General features: G+C 46.8%; 1 protein-coding gene across 1 annotated transcript in view; it reads right to left on the minus strand.

Moving 5' to 3' along the window:
* Positions 1-20,972, minus strand: part of LOC137518633 (cadherin-10-like) — a 612,711-nt gene that overhangs the window by 181,223 nt on the left and 410,516 nt on the right. Inside the window, exon 6 of the mRNA XM_068236734.1 lies at positions 1,906-2,073. Coding sequence (XP_068092835.1) covers positions 1,906-2,073 — 168 coding nt within the window. The remainder of the gene's footprint in view (positions 1-1,905; positions 2,074-20,972) is intronic.

Here is a 20,972-nt window from a genome sequence, read left to right on the forward strand (position 1 = left end):
CATCCTGCTGGAACTAGGGGTTGGAAGGAGAAAGCAAGTGCTGAGGGGGTGATCAGTTTACATAAAGACAATCTTTAACCCTTTGAATTCAGAGCACTCACAAGCTGTAACTTAGAAGTTAGAAGCAATAAATACAACTACATTGAATGATTGAGGACATTAGCTTCTGAAATGAATGCATGAAACAACATCCTGTACGGCACTCTTTCACCAGCATAGGTGTTTCCGCCGTAAAAAGGGTGAGTATTCTGATTGCAGAGGGTTAATGATTGTTTGTATATAGTCAGTGTAATGTGGAGTGTTTTGCTTATGCATAAGGGGATCTGAGTTTTTTTTTTTTAAAAGGAGTCATCAGGGCAAATCTAGTAAAATGAGTGGTACTTACCGGGCGCTTCCTCCAGCCCCAAGCTCCCAGGACCTCCCTCACCATAGCTCTGCCCGCAGCCGTTTGCCGGAGCTCCCACACGGTCCCCGGCGATGATGTCAGAGTGACCTGGAGATCGCTCTGTACTGCGCCTGCGTGACCGGTGCTGTCAATCACCGTCACGTGGGCCGGAGCAGACTGCGCAGGTGCAGTAGTTCTGCGCCTGCGTAGTCCGCTCCGGCCCACTTGGCAGTGATTGACAGCACCAATCATGCAGGCGCAGTACAGAGCGACCTCCAGGTCGCTCTGACATCATCGTCGGGGACCAGGTCGGAGCTCCGGCGAATGGCTGCGGGCAGAGCTGCGGCAAGGGAGGTCCTTGGAGCTTGGGGCTGGAGGAAGGCCCCGGTAAGTACCACTCATTTTACTAGATTTGCCCTGATGACTCTTTTAAAGAGAACCAGAGACGAAGCACCCTCATGTATTTTATTACATTTATCAGTGGGAACATGACAGTAAACACCTACCCTGCTTTTAGTTTTATTCTTCTCAGTCTAATCTATCTGTTATCAACTATGATAAGAATCCACGGACTGATTCAGTCGAGGTTTGACCTGGAATCATTATAGCTGAGTCACTCTTCTGTGGAGTTTTTTCAAGCCCAAGCCTTCCCCCTCCTGGCTCAGATTTCATACTCAGAGCTGTTGACATGGGAGGGGCTGCTGCTGCCGAGAAAGAAGCTCTGACACACACAAGTGTATCTGTGTGCAGTGTGCAGCCAGTCATTATCTACTGTATGCAGTTTCATTTCTATGAGAGACACTTCCTACAGGCAGCCACACAGCATACCAGAATAATCAAGCTGAAAGCAGACAGATGAAAGGCTGCAGCAGCCCTGCTTGTCTATAGTCTCATATAGCCTAGACAGCACATCCAGAACAACTCATACCCCGGAAGCAGAAGGGATATGAGCCGGCGGCCATGTTGGATATTTCCTAGAGCAATAATGGATAAAAAACACTCAAAAAGGTGAAAATATCATGTAGAGCATTTATTCTTTACAAGCTATCAACTGATATGTTTATTTTGTGTGAATCGTTTATCTCTGGTTCCCTTCAAGCTTTCAAGAGGATCAGCTAAACCACTCAAAGTTGGTTCATGTACCACTAAAGAGGAAGCAGCATTTCTAAAGTCAAGTATAAAAAAAACACTGCATTTTTACCAGTTTACTTAATTTCTTAACTACCTTATTCCACTGCAAAGCTTAATATAACACTAATACCTAAATCATTGGCTGGAACTGGATATTGTGTATGGTTTTGGCAGAAGGCAGTAAGCGCATATTTTTAAAGATATTGTAATCCCTACTTAGTGTCAGTGAAAAAAGAAAATAAACCTTTTTTTCAGTATATTGTTAATTTCCCAGTCTTGTTAATGAATTATGTAATTTGTAGACGGAATTATTAATAACATACTGAAACAGCCTTACTTTATGCTCCTGTTTCTTCCCTTGTTTATTGCAGAGTGTACAAATGACTTACTTTGAGGAAATCTAGGTGGGTTGTCATTTACATCAGTAAGAGTAATGTTCACAGTGGTTGTCCCAGATAATCCTCCCATTTGGCCACCCATGTCTTTGGCCTGAATTACAACTTGGTAATGTTCTCTTGTTTCTCGGTCCATGCCTGGCAATGCAGTTCGAATTATACCTAGAAGATAAATACAGTATGTTATATTTATACACATTAAAGTGTTCCAGCAATATAACAAATATTGACTTTGACTGTACAAAGATGATGATAAAGAGTTTAAGTGTTTTCAACTTATTTTTAATACCTATTAACCTACTGCTTTAGGGAAAGAAAAACTAAAGAAAAAAAATATTCAGCTGAGTGCACTGTAATTACCGTTAAAGCCAAATAAAGTGGATCACAAGTACCTAAGAAAACCAAAGCAATTAATCAGTAGATGTTGCAGCCAGCATCTCACTTATGTATGTGTGTCACGACTGGTTGCACAAATTGCAATAAGGAAATTGCAAGGTTCTGTTGCTTATATGCAGAGCCCTGAATCCTACATAAACATGCTTGGGCCTATACAGCTGTGGCAAGCTAGTGACATTAAGTCAGGGCCAGTGCACACCAAAAAGTGCTAGCATAAAAGCAAACGCTTAGCGCTTTTTGAAGTGATTTTTTAAGGGATTCTAGGCATGTGCCTAGCGATTTTCTAAGCATGCCTAGCAATTTTTAGAGCATTTTGGTGTAACTTTTTTATATTGTGTTACAGTACAGCTGTAACTGAACAGCTTCTCTAAGAAAATGCTTGGAAAATCACTCTGCAAAGCGCTCTGATCTAACGCTTTTCAGAGTGATTTTCCACTTTCCTATACTTAAAGGGACACTATCGACTGACATGTATTTTTTCAATTGAAATAGAAAATGTTTGGGAAGTGCTGCTAAGTGTTGGTGTATAAATCTGAATCCTTATCTCTCGTTTACTGTTATCTAATCCCTTTCAAACTTTTCTGAGGGCAGTCTGCTGAAGTTCTGACAGCAGACTCAGCCATGAGGGGAGGGGAGCATTCCCTTCACAGTGCATCATTAACTCTATGTGTGCAGAGCTTAGTCAGAGACAGGCAGAGCTTTCTCTCACAGAGAGCAGAGGAAATGTATGTTATGTGCAACATAAATATCTGTAATTGTGTGTGTGAAACCTGATATATGAAAACAAAAGCCTGTCAGGTAATCTGCTTCAATATTAAACTTTTCTTAGCATGTCAGGTTGCAGAGATTCTTACAGATTCATACCTCTGCAAATAAGACATTCTAAACCTAGCTAAAATCTACACACAATGAATTCAAGCTTTTGCCTCTGATATTTAACATGAAAAGTAGAAAAATGTTTACACAGCTACTTTTCTCTTCTGCCTATGCCTTGATAAAGGGAACTCCTTGCGGCCCCGAAATGATCGTCGGCCATTAGATAGGATGTGAATTACATTAGTGTGTGTGATGGAACAATAAAAATCCACTACGGTGTTTCAGCAAAACTGTGTGTGGATTCCTCCTTTGACGACATGATTTGAGCAGCTTGGGAATCCAGCACCAGTAGCCACATGGTCAGTAGAGATGTCGCGAATGGTTCGCCGGTGAACGGTTCCAGGCGAACTTCGATGGTTCGCGTTCGCCAAGAGCAGGCAAACTTTTCCGGAAGTTCGATTTGCCCCATAATGTTCTATTGAGCAGAACTTTGACCCTCTACATCACAGTCAGCAGGCACATTGTTGCCAATCAGACTGCACTCACTCCTGGAGCCCCACCCCCCCTTATAAAAGGCAAGGTCCTTGTGCCGTTTTACTCACTAGTCTGCCTGCACTAATTAGTTAAGGGAGAGCTGCTGACAGACTCTGCTAGGGAGAGTTTCCTCCCTTCCTCCCTTCCTCCCTTCAATTCCCGGCCAAGGTATGTAAGCTGGCTTTTAAAAGCCTACAAATCTTTAAGCAAGCTCATTTTTCTCTAGGATATATCATAATGGTACATGCTAGGCTGCTTTCAGCATGTAGTGTTGGTGGTGGACCAGCGGTTAAGAGAGCTGAGTACCAAGCACTCAGACCTGGGTTCAATTCCCAGCCAAGACCTGGGTTAAATTCCTGGCCAAGGTATGTAAGCTGGCTTTTAAAAGCCTACAAATCTTTAAGCAAGCTCATTTTTCTGTAGGATATATCATAATGGTACATGCTAGACTGCTTTCAGCATGTAGTGTTGGTGGTGGACCAGCGGTTAAGAGAACTGACTACCAAGCACTCAGACCTGGGTTCAATTCCCGGCCAAGACCTGGGTTCAATTTCCGGCCAAGGTATGTAAGCTGGCTTTTAAAAGCCTACAAATCTTTAAGCAAGCTCATTTTTCTCTAGGATATATCATAATGGTACATGCTAGGCTGCTTTCAGCATGTAGTGTAAGTGGTGGACCAGCGGTTAAGAGAGCTGACTACCAAGCGCTCAGACCTGGGTTCAATTCCCGGCCAGGGTATATAAGCTGGCTTTTGAAATTCTACAATTCCCTGGAAGATGAGACCCTCCGGGAAGAGGGAGGAAGGGAGGGATACACTGCCTGATGTTGTAAAGTAGTGTAGGCCTGTAATTGAACAGTGAATGAGATTTGGGACCTTAAAATAGGGGTTTATGTGAAATCTAGAATTTTTCCTGGGACTTTTGATGTGTATATCACTCAATCATGTCTTCCTCCAGGTATTAGATCCCTTGAAACATGTTTTCTATCATTTTTCCAGCCGGTAGAATTTTTTCTAAATTTTGAAGTACGCCTCCCCATTGAAGTCTATTGCGTTTCTCAAACTATTCTGCGAACCAACCCTTTTGTGGAAGTTCGCGAACCGAAAATCGGAGGTTCGCAACATCCCTAATGGTCAGATGTGATGTTCTTTCTCACAACACAGCTACTTATTATTACATTATTTGTGCAATGTCATTTTAGAACACATGGTTTGACAGTTTTTTTAACATTGAGGCTGAATCGCCTCAGAAATCATCAAAAATGCTGCAGGACCCGCGTTTGCGTTTGGGGAAAAATGAATCGCTCTGTTGTGCACCATCCCATTGAAATACATTAGCCAAGCACTTTTTAAAGTGCAAGTGTTTTTAAAAATGCTCAGAACCGCTCTTGGTGTGCACAAGCCCTAAGTTTTAGGGTCTGTTTAGAGGGCTAACGTTAAGCTCAACTTAAAGTTGATTTTTATGGTACTGTAAGCACTGGGTTAAGGTTGTGTAAATTCTTTTCTTTATAACTATTGAGGGTTAGGAATCAGTTTAGGGATATCAAATATATAAATATGCAAATACCTCTTTAGTTGGATGCAAAGGTAACTAGCAGCTACAACCTCCATCATAATATTGTTTTATGTGGCATTTGTTGTCAATAATATGATTACATGGGAAAAAAAGCTTGACAACTGTTAAAATAGATGGAAGACAGGCAAAAGGTTACAAAAGCATCTGAGGAATATTTTTACCAATCAGAAATGCTAGATTGGCTTGCTGCAAAGCCCAACTAAATTGGAGAAAATGTCTGTGCCCCATGCAGTAAAATGTTTGTGTGGTTTCAGAAAATGAGTAACACAAACAACACCACCTGTAAAATGAGGAACAATTAGAACCTTAATTTAATATTCTTGGGAGGTCCGTGGGGATCCCAGGCACAGGAAGTGAGAAGGGCAAGTATCTCCAGGGGAACACAGACAGCAGTACTACTCCCACAAGAAGTTAACCCTTTTCCATATAACTTAAAATATAATTGGTTGTTTATGCCTGATTTGTGCCCAATGGACTGGCTGACATCTTCACTGATGCCCCTCTTACCTCAGCATAATAAAAACCCATCTTAAGTTGCAAGTGAGGGAGGCAAAGCTGTAGCCATGTTTAGGCCCCCAATTTATATGAATCCATCTTTGAGCATCTGAGTTGGAGCCATTAGCAGTAGACAGAGTGGGAAGAGCTGCTGTTCAGTCTGGGCAGCAGGATGACGGAATCTGGAGGGCATGGACTTAGGTGATTGCAGCGCGTACATGCAAAAAGGGCGTCGGGAAAAAAGGGTGACTGGTGTAAACGTTAATCTGAAATATTGTGTATAAAACAATTATATTTTAATATTAAATTTACAATAATGTTTTACAAATTCAAATAATTAAATAAGGTCTATGAAATGTTGTATTGGCAAAACACTACGCTCTGTAATTATAGATGGAAAATTACAATAATGTTTGTATATTCACAATGATGATTATAATTATTATAATTTAAAACAGATTTTACATAAACGATGTTTAAGTACTGTTTGTAATTTTTTTTTTTTTAATGATTTAACCAGATCAGGATCCAAAAACATATCTTTAGATTTTATACTACTATAACGTTTCTTAACGATATTTTGTAACAATTTTTATTATACAATTGATAAACCTTTAAAAAGTCATTTAGTACAGATTAAAACTTAATTCAAATATTTTAAAAAACTCTAATCATAAAAAATATAAGTACATTTGTAATAACTGTAGTAAAACATTAGTAAATATTACTAACATTTTACTACAACTAAACCTAACCCTATTCTCACACAGAACCCTCCCTCTACCTATCCCTAACCCTTAGACCCCCTGGTGATGCCTAACCCTAAGACTCCCCTGGTGGTGCCTAACCCTAAGACCCCCATGGTGGTGCCTAACCCTAAGATCCCCCTGGTGGTGCCTAACCCTAAGACCCCCTGATGGTGCCTAACCCTAAATTTCCCCTGGTGGGGCCTAACCCTAAATCTCCCCTGGTGGTGCCTAACCTTAAGACCCCCCCAAGTGGTGCCTAACCCTAAGACCCCTGGTGGTGCCTAACCCTAAGATCCGCCTGGTGGTGCCTAACCCTAAGACCCCCCTGGTGGTGCCTAACTCTAAGACCCCCTTGGTGGTGCCTATCCCTAAGACCCCCCTGGTGGTGCCTAACCCTAAGACCCCCCTGGTGGTGCCTAACTCTAAGACCCCCCGGGTGGTGCCTAACCCTAAGATCCCCCTGGTGGTGCCTAACCCTAAGACCCCCCCGGTGGTGCATAACTCTAAGACCCCCTTGGTGGTGCCTAAGCCTAAGATCCTCCGGGTGGTGCCTAACTCTAAGACCCCCCCGGTGGTGCCCAACCCTAAATCCCCCCCTGGTGGTGGCTAACCCTAAATCTCCCCTTAGTGATCGCTTTATTGTGTGAATAATATTGTTTTACAAATAGTGACTGTAAAAAAATATATTACAATGTACTTACTGATCGCTTGATTATGTGGATAATAATGTTTTTGTGATGATTTGCTCAGCTGCCTGTGCAGGCAGGCAGCTTTTTGACCATTGTTTAGATTTGCATGCTGCAGGACTCTGGAAAGAAGAGCTTCTGTCAGTTTTGCAGCTTGTGCTTGCTGAGGAATTTGCATACGTTGTCATGCAAATTGCCTGGCCACATTCATTGGAGGCGTTTACTATAAGTACTATGTGTGTCCCACAATGCTTTGCTGTTCATAAGGATTTCGTCCTATGTAACACTCCTGGTGGGGTGTCAGCCTTACTCTCTGTTTGAAGACCAGCTTAGAGTAATTCCTGGAAACTGTGCTAGGCAGATTTCCCTAGTGCAGTTAGGATTGTTTATCTGTTTTGTTTGTCTGTTGCGATTGTCCTGTCCCAGCGGTGGTCGATAGGAAGTCGTTCTGATATCTGTTCTTGGAGCATAGCTGGTGCAGCGGTTGCTACCAGCTATCTCTTCTGTTCTGCCTCTCTGGATCGCGCTAGCCACTTTTTCACTAGCGCCTTGGATCCTTCTGTTCTGTCTCCTGGGATCGCGCTAGCCACTTTTTGCTAGTGCTGTGGATCCTTCTGTTCTGCTACTCTGTACCTGGATTGCGCTAGCCACTTTTCGCTAGTGCTGTGGATCCTATCTCTCGCTTGTCCCTGTTTTCGTGTGTCTGTCTTGTCTGCTACGACCGCTTGCTGGAGGCTCGGTGAGGTAACCGTTAAGCAAGTGTTCGCGTCCTCTGTTTCATGTTTGTCTGTCGATGGTTAGTTAGGAGTGCTTGTCTCTATTGTGCTTATCACGTGGAGACCGCGCATAACCGCGTGCACTGTTGCGAATGAGTGCGGTGTTCGCGGTTAGCTTGCGTTTGTTATTTTCCGCATCTTCTCATTGTATTATTTGCTGTGCCTTTGCTACCCTCGTATTCTATTCTGATCTGCCTTGTGTCACGTCTGGCGATCGCACCTCTCGCGATCGCGTTCCTGTTTCATATCTGCTGTTGTGTGTGCACTGTCGCGGGGTGGCGACTAGGTTGGCGCACACACATACAACCTGTCCCTTTGCTCGTTCTAATTCGCAATCGCCTCTCTTGCGATTGCGTTCTGCGCTTCGTACAAATTCCTGTCTGACATTTGTGGAGGTACAGAGGATTGGTTCCTCTGCACTCCCCAGCGCCATCTGCCGACAGGAATTTTCCCTCTACGGGTGCGTAGCACCTTTTGCTGGGTGCCTGCAAATATACGCTTGTGGAGGATTTCTGCCATATCAGCGCACGCGTTGTGCGCTGATCACGGAGAAAGTTCCACAATCGTTACAGTATGGACAGCCCAACCCAAAACCCCAGTGTAGACGGAATTTCTGATTTGTATGATTTTGTCGAGTTTGGGTCCTGTGTCTTTAAGAGCTTTAAAAGGCTAAATTCAGAGACCAAGGCGGAATTTCTTTCTGAATGTGTGAGGTTTTGTCTGAATCCCACCTTTCAGATTTCTGATCCGTCCACGTCGGCTCTTCTGTTTGCCTATGTGCTCTTAAAAGACGATTTGTTCACCTGGTCATATGATCTGTTAAAAATCAATTCCTGGAATGATAATCTGTATCAGTTTCTTCAGTGATATTCTCTCACTGGTTTAAACTGCCTGGCTTGCCACCTGCTCTGATTGAGTGTGTAGCTGCTGATAGGTCAGCTGATCTTTCCCTTCCATGCAAAACCTTTCAGTATGACAATCAGTTCAATGTGTCTGTTGCCACTTCAGGTTTTAAACAGCAGACATGCAAAGTTGCAAAAAAGGGAAAAACTAAAAAGCGCAAACATCTGAATAAAACACTCCCTAATGATGTGTATGATGATGTTGATCAGTTTCCAGATTTTTTGCCCCAATCCAAAGCTTATGTGGATCCTGCTATAGGTAGGATCGCACACTACATTAAAGCAGTTAAAAAATCTGTTCTTGTTCCTGAACTCCACCCCTATGGAGATTATTTGGATACTGGCCTGGTTGAACCCCCATTTGCTTCCTGGGATATTGGGGCCTTGCTGGAAGAATTCGATTTTGATTGGAAAGCCTTTTGCGATTTTTACATCGCAAAAAGCGAAGATGTCTTGAATGCTTGTCTCGATTCTATGTACCTTCTGATTGATTCCGATGAATGTGACAAGGATGATGTGGATCTGGTGATCTATGTATGGCAAACGATTTTGGATGAGTTGCACACACACCAACCAATTGATTCCAATAAAGAGACATCGTTGTCGGATGATTGTTCCTGCCTTTCTGGGGTAAAGCATGTGAGTCTTGACTTTGTGCGATCTGAAATGAATGAGTGTGCCGCTGTGGTTGATTCCTGTGCGAATCCTGAAGGATTCGCTCCTGACAGTGTGCAGTTTGAATCTGTGTGATCTGATGCTTGTTTCTCGGATGTTCCTGCAGATTGTGATCGGCATGAGTCTGCCGGTTTCCTCAAGGATGTGTGGGATCCTTTGTCATTTAGAAACAGATCTTTGAGATCTTCCGTCTGTGACCCTGCTATGGGGAAAATTTCTCGACTATGCAGCGTCAAAAGTAAAATTATTATGCCTAATAAAGTTTATCCTGTTGATGTCGCCATTTCTTCTGCAAATGAGTCTCTGTCTCACCCTGTTCACACCTGTAAGGCCCCGTTGCCTGGGGACAGTTGCTCCAGCGTTTCGGTCCTAGATGCCTTGCAGTCTGCTCCGCAGATCGCGGAGGTTTGCGCTATAGAAGCGTCAGTTTCACAACCTAAAGTGAATTTTGATTTGCAGGTTTTGCGTTCTGATTCCTCGGATTCGACATTGTTAGCCGAATCTAAGAGTGAGACAGCGCTTCGGTTTTGCAAATCTGATGCTGAACTCTCTTTGCCTTATTCAGAGACGCTTTCTCTGAACCTGCCCTGTACCATGAATAAAAACATGTTTTCCTTTCACACTGACGTTTGTGAGCCCCTTTCTTGCTCTGAGGGAAGTTCTGACTCTCCACCCTGTACTCTGGATGAGTCAATATTGCCTTGTACAATATCTCCTGCCCTGCCCCTAGAGGCTCGTCTAGGTATTGCTGCTATTTTTACCTGTTTTTCTGCAGTTTTGGAGTTACAAGCTAGTTTGACTGCCACACAGAATTCTGGGTACAGTGAGAATTAAGTTAGGGAGTCAGTGTGTGTTCCAGAAAATATACCTGTACATTCCCCTCATGATGATGAGATCCAGTCTCAGGTTATGGTGGAACCATTCCTGGGACATCTGCCCTGTCCACAAAATAAAGTTCCAGTTTTGCCCTGTAACATGGATAGTTCAGAATCCTTCCTAGAAAACTTGAAAAATGATGTTCCTGAGGTCTTGTTTGATGTTCTGGAGGCCTCCGAGTTCCTCCCAAAGGGTGCAGAACTTGTAGGAGATGTCTCCTGCCCCCCAAGTCCTTCTGAGGTGTTGCCCTCTTCCGTAGGCATTGCTGCCTTGCTGGCTACCTTTTCAGCTCTGGTGGAGCTTCAGTCATGTGTAGTCAATGATGATATTGCAGTCACAGAAATTTCCGAATTTGAATCCGAGTCTTCTTTTGAAAGTCCAGTGCTTGAGACCATTGCTCGTGATGATTCTCTGCCCGGTCCTGGTTTTGGTTTCCTCATGCCGGACTCTGAGGTTGACAGTTCCCCGACATGTCCTGAGGTTTCTCCTGTGCTGGTGTACCCCAGTGTGCTCTGTGACCCAGAAAGCCCAAGTGTGCCTCGGTTACCAGCGTACTCAGATGCTTCCTCGGTGGAGACATGTTCTGATTTAGCCTGCCTGCTTGCATGCCCAGAAGTGGTCCCTGAAAGTCTTGATCTTGATGGGTGTCCTCGTAATTCTGAATCCGGAATTGTCATTGGTTCCATGGGGGTTCTTGGTAATTCTCCATGTGAGCTTGGTGATTGTTCTGCCCTCTTGGGATCTCTGTGGAGCTTCAAAAGGTTCTGGGAGATTCCGGGAGAAATTTTGCTTGGTACCCTGGATAAGATCAACGGTGGCTTTTGTGTTGTAAGGGACACTTCAAACAGGTATTGTGGCAGGTTTGGTATTTTCGGACGCTCCTTGGAAGGTGGTGGGTATTGTCTGGAGGGTTTCGGTGGCTTCTTCTCTGGTATCCACAGTCCTGATGGGTGTTACGCTGAGACTGGTAGTGCTGATGGGCATGTTTCGGTGGCTTCTGTTTCCGATGAGGTCGGTTTCGGGGTGGACTGACTCTGGAATTGGACCTTGTCGGGCTGTCCCGATCTTCATGAGTCTTCAGTTTGAGTCTGTTGCTAATAGCACTTTTGAGGGTCGTCTGGAATTCGACCCTGGAGGGGGGGGGGGGGGGTACTGTGATGATTTGCTTAGCTGCCTGTGCAGGCAGGCAGCTTTTTGACCATTGTTTAGATTTGCATGCTGCAGGACTCTGGAAAGAAGAGCTTCTGTCAGTTTTGCAGCTTGTGCTTGCTGAGGAATTTGCATACGTTGTCATGTAAATTGCCTGGCCACATTCATTGGAGGCGTGTACTATAAGTACTATGTGTGTCCCACAATGCTTTGCTGTTCATAAGGATTTCATCCTATGTAACACTCCTGGTGGGGTGTCAGCCTTACTCTCTGTTTGAAGATCAGCTTAGAGTAATTCCTGGAAACTGTGCTAGGCAGATTTCCCTAGTGCAGTTAGGATTGTTTATCTGTTTTGTTTGTCTGTTGCGATTGTCCTGTCCCAGCGGTGGTCGATAGGAAGTCGTTCTGATCTCTGTTCTTGGAGCATAGCTGGTGCAGTGGTTGCTACCAGCTATTTCTTCTGTTCTGCCTCTCTGGATCGCGCTAGCCACTTTTCTCTAGCGCCTTGGATCCTTCTGTTCTGTCTCCTGGGATCGCGCTAGCCACTTTTTGCTAGCGCTGTGGATCCTTCTGTTCTGTCTCCTGGGATCGCGCTAGCCACTTTTCGCTAGTGCTGTGGATCCTTCTGTTCTGCTACATGGCAGATGAAATTCAATGTTGACAAATGTAAAGTCATGCATTTTGGTCGTACCAATGGTCTAGCACCATACAAAATAAATGGGATACAGTTGGGAACATAAAACTTGGAGAAGGACTTAGGAGTACTCATCGACAACAAGTTAAATAATCGTACTCAATGCCAAGCCGCTGCAGCTAAAGCGAACAAAATTTTGGGATGCATTAGAAGGGAAATAAAAACTCGAGATGCTAGCATAATATTGCCCCTGTTTAACTCTCTAGTAAGGCCACATCTGGAATATGGAATTCAGTTCTGGGCACCACATTACAAAAAAGATTTTGCAGTTTTAGAGCAGGTGCAGAGACGAGCTACAAAATTGATACGTGGGATGGAAGGTCTCGCTTACCAAGAAAGGTTAGATAAACTGGGTTTATTTAGTCTAGAGAAAAGACGCCTTAGAGGAGATCTAATTAACATGTATAAATACATCAGAGGGCAATATAATAGCTTGGCGGATGAGCTTTTTGTCCCTAGGCCTTCTCAAAGGACTAGAGTACATGAGCTGCGCATGGAGGAAAAACGTTTTAGCCATTTATTTAGGAAAGGGTTCTTTACAGTAAGAGTGATTAAGATGTGGAATGCATTGCCACAGGAAGTCGTTATGGCAAACTCTATACCTGCATTTAAAGGGGGCTTAGATACTTTCCTTGCGTTGAAAGACATCCATGGCTACAATTACTAGGTTATGCCTAATGATGTTGATCCAGGGATTTTATCTGATTGCCATCTGGAGTCAGGAAGGAATTTTTCCCTTTTGGGGCTAATTGGACCATGCCTTGTGGGGGTTTTTTCGCCTTCCTCTGGATCAACAGGGGTATGTGGGGGACGGGCTGGAGTTGTACCTTGTACTGGTTGAACTCGATGGACGTATGTCTTTTTTCAACCAAAATAACTAAGTAACTAAGTAAATAAGTAACTAAGCTACTCTGTACCTGGATCGCGCTAGCCACTTTTCGCTAGTGCTGTGGATCCTATCTCTCGCTTGTCCCTGTTCTCGTGTGTCTGTCTTGTCTGCTACGACCGCTTGCTGGAGGCTGGGTGAGGTAACCGTTAAGCAAGCGTTCGCGTCCTATGTTTCATGTTTGTCTGTCGATGGTTAGTTAGGCGTGCTTGTCTCTATTGTGCTTATCACGTGGAGACCGCGCATAACCGCGTGCACTGTTGCGAATGAGTGCGGTGTTCGCGGTTAGCTAGCGTTTGTTATTTTCCGCATCTTCTCATTGTATTATTTGCTGTGCCTTTACTACCCTCGTATTCTATTCTGATCTGCCTTGTGACACGTCTGGCGATCGCACCTCTCGCGATCGCGTTCCTGTTTCATATCTGCTGTTGTGTGTGCACTGTTGTGGGGTGGCGACTAGTGTTGGGCGAACATCTAGATGTTCGGGTTCGGGCCGAACAGGCCGAACATGGCCGCGATGTTCGGGTGTTCGACCCGAACTCCGAACATAATGGAAGTCAATGGGGACCCGAACTTTTGTGGTTTGTAAAGCCTCCTTGCATGCTACATACCCCAAATTTACAGGGTATGTGCACCTTGGGAGTGGGTACAAGAGGAAAAAAAAATTAGCAAAAAGAGCTTATAGTTTTTGAGAAAATCGATTTTAAAGTTTCAAAGGGAAAACTGTCTTTTAAATGCGGGAAATGTCTGTTTTCTTTGCACAGGTAACATGTTTTTTGTCGGCATGCAGTCATAAATGTAATACATATAAGAGGTTCCAGGAAAAGGGACCGGTAACGCTAACCCAGCAGCAGCACACGTGATGGAACAGGAGGAGGGTGGCGCAGGAGGAGAAGAAGGCCACGCTTTGTGAGACACAACAACCCCGGCCTTGCATGAGGGCAAGAAGCGTGCGGATAGCAGGCTTTGTACCGCCATGCAGTCATAAATGTAATAAAGATAAGTGGTTCAATAAACAGGGACCACGCGGCAACGCTAACCCAGCAGCAGCAGACGTGATGGAACAGGAGCAGGCGCAGGAGGAGAAGGCCACGCTTTGTGAGACACAACAACCCAGGCCTTGCATGAGGGCAAGAAGCGTGCGGATAGCATGCTTTGTACCGCCATGCAGTCATAAATGTAATAAAGATAAGTGGTTCAATAAACAGGGACCACGCGGCAACGCTAACCCAGCAGCAGCAGACGTGATGGAACAGGAGGAGGCGCAGGAGGAGAAGGCCACGCTTTGTGAGACACAACAACCCAGGCCTTGCATGAGGGCAAGAAGCGTGCGGATAGCATGCTTTGTACCGCCATGCAGTCATAAATGTAATAAAGATAAGTGGTTCAATAAACAGGGACCACGCGGCAACGCTAACCCAGCAGCAGCAGACGTGATGGAACAGGAGCAGGCGCAGGAGGAGAAGGCCACGCTTTGTGAGACACAACAACCCAGGCCTTGCATGAGGGCAAGAAGCGTGCGGATAGCATGCTTTGTACCGCCATGCAGTCATAAATGTAATAAAGATAAGTGGTTCAATAAACAGGGACCACGCGGCAACGCTAACCCAGCAGCAGCAGACGTGATGGAACAGGAGGAGGCGCAGGAGGAGAAGGCCACGCTTTGTGAGACACAACAACCCAGGCCTTGCATGAGGGCAAGAAGCGTGCGGATAGCATGCTTTGTACCGCCATGCAGTCATAAATGTAATAAAGATAAGTGGTTCAATAAACAGGGACCACGCGGCAACGCTAACCCAGCAGCAGCAGACGTGATGGAACAGGAGCAGGCGCAGGAGGAGAAGGCCACGCTTTGTGAGACACAACAACCCAGGCCTTGCATGAGGGCAAGAAGCGTGCGGATAGCATGCTTTGTACCGCCATGCAGTCATAAATGTAATAAAGATAAGTGGTTCAATAAACAGGGACCACGCGGCAACGCTAACCCAGCAGCAGCAGACGTGATGGAACAGGAGCAGGCGCAGGAGGAGAAGGCCACGCTTTGTGAGACACAACAACCCAGGCCTTGCATGTGGACAAAAAGCGTGCGGATATAGCAGCAATGCTTTTTGCCGCCATGCAGTCATAAATGTAATACAGATGAGAGGTTCAATAAACAGGGCCCGGAAACGCAACACCATCCCAGATGTTCATTGGTCATGTTACTTGGTTGGGGTCCTGGAGTGTTGCGTAGTCATTTCCAATCCAGGATTGATTCATTTTAATTTGAGTCAGACGGTCTGCATTTTCTGTAGAGAGGCGGATACGCCGATCTGTGACGATGCCTCCGGCAGCACTGAAACAGCGTTCCGACATAACGCTGGCTGCCGGGCAAGCCAGCACCTCTATTGCGTACATTGCCAGTTCGTGCCAGGTGTCTAGCTTCGATACCCAATAGTTGAAGGGTGCAGATGGATGGTTCGACACAGCTACGCCATCTGACATGTAGTCCTTGACCATCTTCTCCAGGCGATCGGTGTTGGAGGTGGATCTGCACGCTTGCTGTTCAGTGGGCTGCGGCTGCATGGGTGTCAGAAAATTTTCCCACTCCAAGGACACTGCCGATACCATTCCCTTTTGGGTACTAGCTGCGGCTTGCGTTGTTTGCTGCCCTCCTGGTCGTCCTGGGTTTGCGGAAGTCAGTCTGTCTGCGTACAACTGGCTAGAGGAGGGGGAGGATGTCAATCTCCTCTCTAAAGTCTCCACAAGGGCCTGCTGGTATTCTTCCATTTTGACCTGTCTGACTCTTTCTTCAAGCAGTTTTGGAACATTGTGTTTGTACCGTGGATCCAGAAGGGTATAAACCCAGTAATTGGTGTTGTCCAGAATGCGCACAATGCGTGGGTCACGTTCAATGCAGTCTAGCATGAATTGAGCCATGTGTGCCAGAGTCCTACCAGAATCCTCATCATCCTCTTGTGAGCGTTGTGATAGTTGTTGTGATGCATCATAGTCGTCACCTTCCTCCTGGTCTGCTTCTGCTGACCATTCGCGTTGAATTGTGGAAGTCCAACGTGCACCGCTCTGGCCCTCGTCAGTGGTGGCATGAAATTCCTGCTCCAACTCCAGCTGTTCCTCCTCCTCTTCTTCGTCATAGCTGCTGGGGCCAGCGTTCCCTGAGGCGGATGGCCTGATGTTGGTACCATCACGCTGATCGTTTTCTCCTTCAGATTCCCCCAGTTGCATCATGACAGCTGTTTCCTTGATTTTTAACATCGACCTCTTCAGTAAACACAGCAGTGGTATGGTAATGCTGACTGAAGAGTTGTCACTGCTCACAAGCAACGTGGATTGCTCAAAATTTTGGAGGACTTGGCAGAGGTCCAACATGTTGGCCCAATCGGATCCACAGAAGCTTGGCAGCTGGCCGGATGCGCCTCGGTACTGCGCCGTCATGTACTGGACCACTGCACTCTTCTGCTCGCAAAAGCGGGCTAGCATGTGCAGCGTAGAATTCCAGCGCGTAGGGACATCACACAGCAAGCGATGGTGGGGGAGATTGAAGCGCTCCTGCATCTTGGCGAGTGCCCCCGAAGCAGTACTGGAATTTCTACAATGTTTGGACACTCGACGCACCTTCAACAGCAGATCGGGCACGCCTGGGTATGTCCTCAGGAACCGCTGAACTACTAGGTTCATCACGTGCGCCAGGCAAGGGATGTGTGTCAGCTTAGCCAACCTTAAAGCGCGAATGAGATTACTCCCATTATCACACACAACCATGCCCGGTTTCAGGTCCAGCGGTGCCAGCCACAAATCCGTCTGTTCCTTTATTCCCCTCCAAATTTCCTCCCCTGTGTGCTGCTTATCCCCAAGGCAGATTAGCTTCAGCAACGCTTGCTGACGCATGCCAACAGCTGTGCTGCACTGCTTCCACGATCCTACTGCTGCTGGGTTAGCGTTTCCGGATGAGGTACAGCTTTGAGATGCGTTGGAGGAGAAGGAGTCAGAGAGGTAGGTGCTGCTGTTATCCAGTGGGAGGGACGGCGGTGCAGCTGTTTGTGGCGTGGGCAACACCCGTGCCGTAGCAGGTGAGGAATCGCTGCCAGGCTCCACAAGGTTCACCCAGTGCGCGGTAAGGGAGATGTATCGACCCTGGCCGAACGCACTCGTCCAGGTGTCAGTGGTGAGGTGAACCTTGCAGGCAACGGCATTCTTCAAGCTTCGGGTTATTTTGCTGACCACGTGCTCATGCAACTCAGGCACTGCAGAGCGTGCAAAGTGGTAGCGGCTGGGAACCACGTAACGTGGGATGGCCACTGACATCATGCCCTTGAAGCTGTTTGTCTCCACCAATCGATATGGCAGCATTTCGCAGGCCAGAAGCTTGGCTATGCTGGCTGTTACTGCCACGGCCCGGGGGTCATTTGCTGGCAATTTCCTCTTGCGCTCAAACATCTCCGACACAGACAACTGAACCGTAGCGCTGCACACGGAAGGGCTGTTGGTTGTTGTGTTTGATGAACACTGGGAGACCTCAAGAGCACTACTCCGGAAAGTGACAGTGTCAGCGTCGTCTGATGTTTGTGAATGTTGTGAACCACGCAATGGCTGGGCTACTGCTGCTGCTGAGGCGGGTCTGGTGGTGAGTCTGGTGAACCCAAGGGAGGCAGTGTTGTTTCTGGTACCCTGTCCTGACGCGTTTGCCCAAAGAGTGGGATGTTTGGATAGCATGTGACGGCTCATGCTGGTGGTGGAGAGGTTGTTAATATTTTTCCCCCTGCTCAGGCGGGTCTTGCACACCTTGCAAATCGCCATGGTAACATCCTCAGTGCAGTCTTCAAAGAAAGCCCAGACTTTGGAGCACCTGCCTCCTTGCTGGCGATTTCTGTTTGCTCCTCTTTTGCCTCTCACTTGAACTTCCACGCTTGTGGTGCCTGAAATTGCGCGCCGCCTACCTTGTGGCACAAGGCGAACTCGTGCAGCAGTGTGTTCTTCAACAGACTCATCTGTGCTGCTGCTACGACGGCGATGTTCTCGTTCACAAACAAAATCTGGGTCTCTGTCCACATTGTCCATACCCTCCTCTTCCATCTCCTCAAACTCGTCATATGTCATTGTGGGCCACCGCCGTGGAGTAGAGCTCCCCACAACAACCTCTGCGCAGCACACTCCAACGTCGTCTTCCAGATCTTGTCGGCCGACCTCCTGCAATTGCAACCCCTCCTGCCCAAATTGCTCTGGGATTTGGGTTTCCGAGTCCTCTTCGGACTCGCCTTGTATTTCAGTGCGCGGTGCATTTCCCACAGTTAACGGTTGTGAATCCAGGCACAACATTTCTGGCTGTTCCTCCATTGACCTTTGAAAGGTGGAAGTTTGTTGGGCTGGGAATAGCTCCTGCGAATACCCCATTGTGTCCTGAGGTAATTCATCGGACTGGTTATCTGGCAGTTGTGTGCGTGGTGTCGCTGCCGGTTGTGTCAGCTTTGTGCCCACTGGCTCCTTGTAACTGGCTGAGGACTCGGACCTCGTGCGTGATGTGCTGGTGCTGCTTAACCCACTGCTGGACGCTTGAGAGGTCATCCAAGTAATTATCTGGTCCTGTTCTTTTGGATTTGTGAGGGTTGTTGTCCTGGACAACATGGGCGGTATTGAGTGGGTTTTCTTGGGTGCTCCCCTGTGGCCTGTACGTGAACCGTCAGGGGAAACACCTCTTCCCTTGCCCCTCCCTCTTTCACCGGATTTCTTCCTCATTTCACTTATCCTTACAGTACACGCTGACTGGCAGCAGTACAGTGGCAGTACAGAAATGCTATACAGTACCACTATTCCCAGCAGCGACACAGAGCACAATGCTATACAGTGACGGGTGAGCGGTGTACCACTATTCCCAGCAGCGACACAGAGCACAATGCTATACAGTGACGGGTGAGCGGTGTACCACTATTCCCAGCAGCGACACAGAGCACAATGCTATACAGTGGCGAACGAGCGGTGTACCACTATTCCCAGCAGACACAGAACAGTACACAGAATGCTATATAGTGTGGCTGAACGAGCGGTGTACCACTATTCCCAGCAGACACAGAACAGTACACAGAATGCTATATAGTGTGGCTGAACGAGCGGTGTACTACTGTTCCCAGCAGACACAGAACAGTACACAGAATGCTATATAGTGTGGCTGAACGAGCGGTGTACTACTGTTCCCAGCAGACACAGAACAGTACACAGAATGCTATATAGTGTGGCTGAACGAGCGGTGTACTACTGTTCCCAGCAGACACAGAACAGTACACAGAATGCTATATAGTGTGGCTGAACGAGCGGTGTACTACTGTTCCCAGCAGACACAGAACAGTACACAGAATGCTATATAGTGTGGCTGAACGAGCGGTGTACCACTATTCCCAGCAGACACAGAACAGTACACAGAATGCTATATAGTGTGGCTGAACGAGCGGTGTACTACTGTTCCCAGCAGACACAGAACAGTACACAGAATGCTATATAGTGTGGCTGAACGAGCGGTGTACTACTGTTCCCAGCAGACACAGAACAGTACACAGAATGCTATATAGTGTGGCTGAACGAGCGGTGTACCACTATTCCCAGCAGACACAGAACAGTACACAGAATGCTATATAGTGTGGCTGAACGAGCGGTGTACTACTGTTCCCAGCAGACACAGAACAGTACACAGAATGCTATATAGTGTGGCTGAACGAGCGGTGTACTACTGTTCCCAGCAGACACAGAACAGTACACAGAATGCTATATAGTGTGGCTGAACGAGCGGTGTACTACTGTTCCCAGCAGACACAGAACAGTACACAGAATGCTATATAGTGTGGCTGAACGAGCGGTGTACTACTGTTCCCAGCAGACACAGAACAGTACACAGAATGCTATATAGTGTGGCTGAACGAGCGGTGTACCACTGTTCCCAGCAGACACAGAACAGTACACAGAATGCTATATAGTGTGGCTGAACGAGCGGTGTACTACTGTTCCCAGCAGACACAGAACAGTACACAGAATGCTATATAGTGTGGCTGAACGAGCGGTGTACTACTGTTCCCAGCAGACACAGAACAGTACACAGAATGCTATATAGTGTGGCTGAACGAGCGGTGTACTACTGTTCCCAGCAGACACAGAACAGTACACAGAATGCTATATAGTGTGGCTGAACGAGCGGTGTACCACTGTTCCCAGCAGACACAGAACAGTACACAGAATGCTATATAGTGTGGCTGAACGAGCGGTGTACCACTGTTCCCAGCAGACACAGAACAGTACACAGAATGCTATATAGTGTGGCTGAACGAGCGGTGTACTACTGTTCCCAGCAGTGACACACAATGACTGGGGGGGACCCTGGCTAGCGTGGCTGGAGCGCGAACTACCCTGCCTGCCTACCCAAAGCTAAACCCACAGACAAATGGCGGAGATATGACGTGGTTCGGGTATTTATTTACCCGAACCACGTGACAGTTCGGCCAATCAGAGCGCGTTCGGGTCCGAACCACGTGACCCGTTCGGCCAATCACAGCGCTAGCCGAACGTTCGGGGAACGTTCGGCCATGCGCTCTTAGTTCGGCCATATGGCCGAACGGTTTGGCCGAGCACCGTCAGGTGTTCGGCCGAACTCGAACATCACCCGAACAGGGTGATGTTCTGCAGAACCCGAACAGTGGCGAACACTGTTCGCCCAACACTAGTGGCGACTAGGTTGGCGCACACACATACAACCTGTCCCTTTGCTCGTTCTCATTCGCAATTGCCTCTCTTGCGATTGCGTTCTGCGCTGCGTACAAATTCCTGTCTGGCATTTGTGGAGGTACAGAGGATTGGTTCCTCTGCACTCCCCA

Source organism: Hyperolius riggenbachi, chromosome 5 (genome assembly GCF_040937935.1).
Source record: "Hyperolius riggenbachi isolate aHypRig1 chromosome 5, aHypRig1.pri, whole genome shotgun sequence".
Classification (NCBI taxonomy): Eukaryota; Metazoa; Chordata; class Amphibia; order Anura; family Hyperoliidae; genus Hyperolius; species Hyperolius riggenbachi.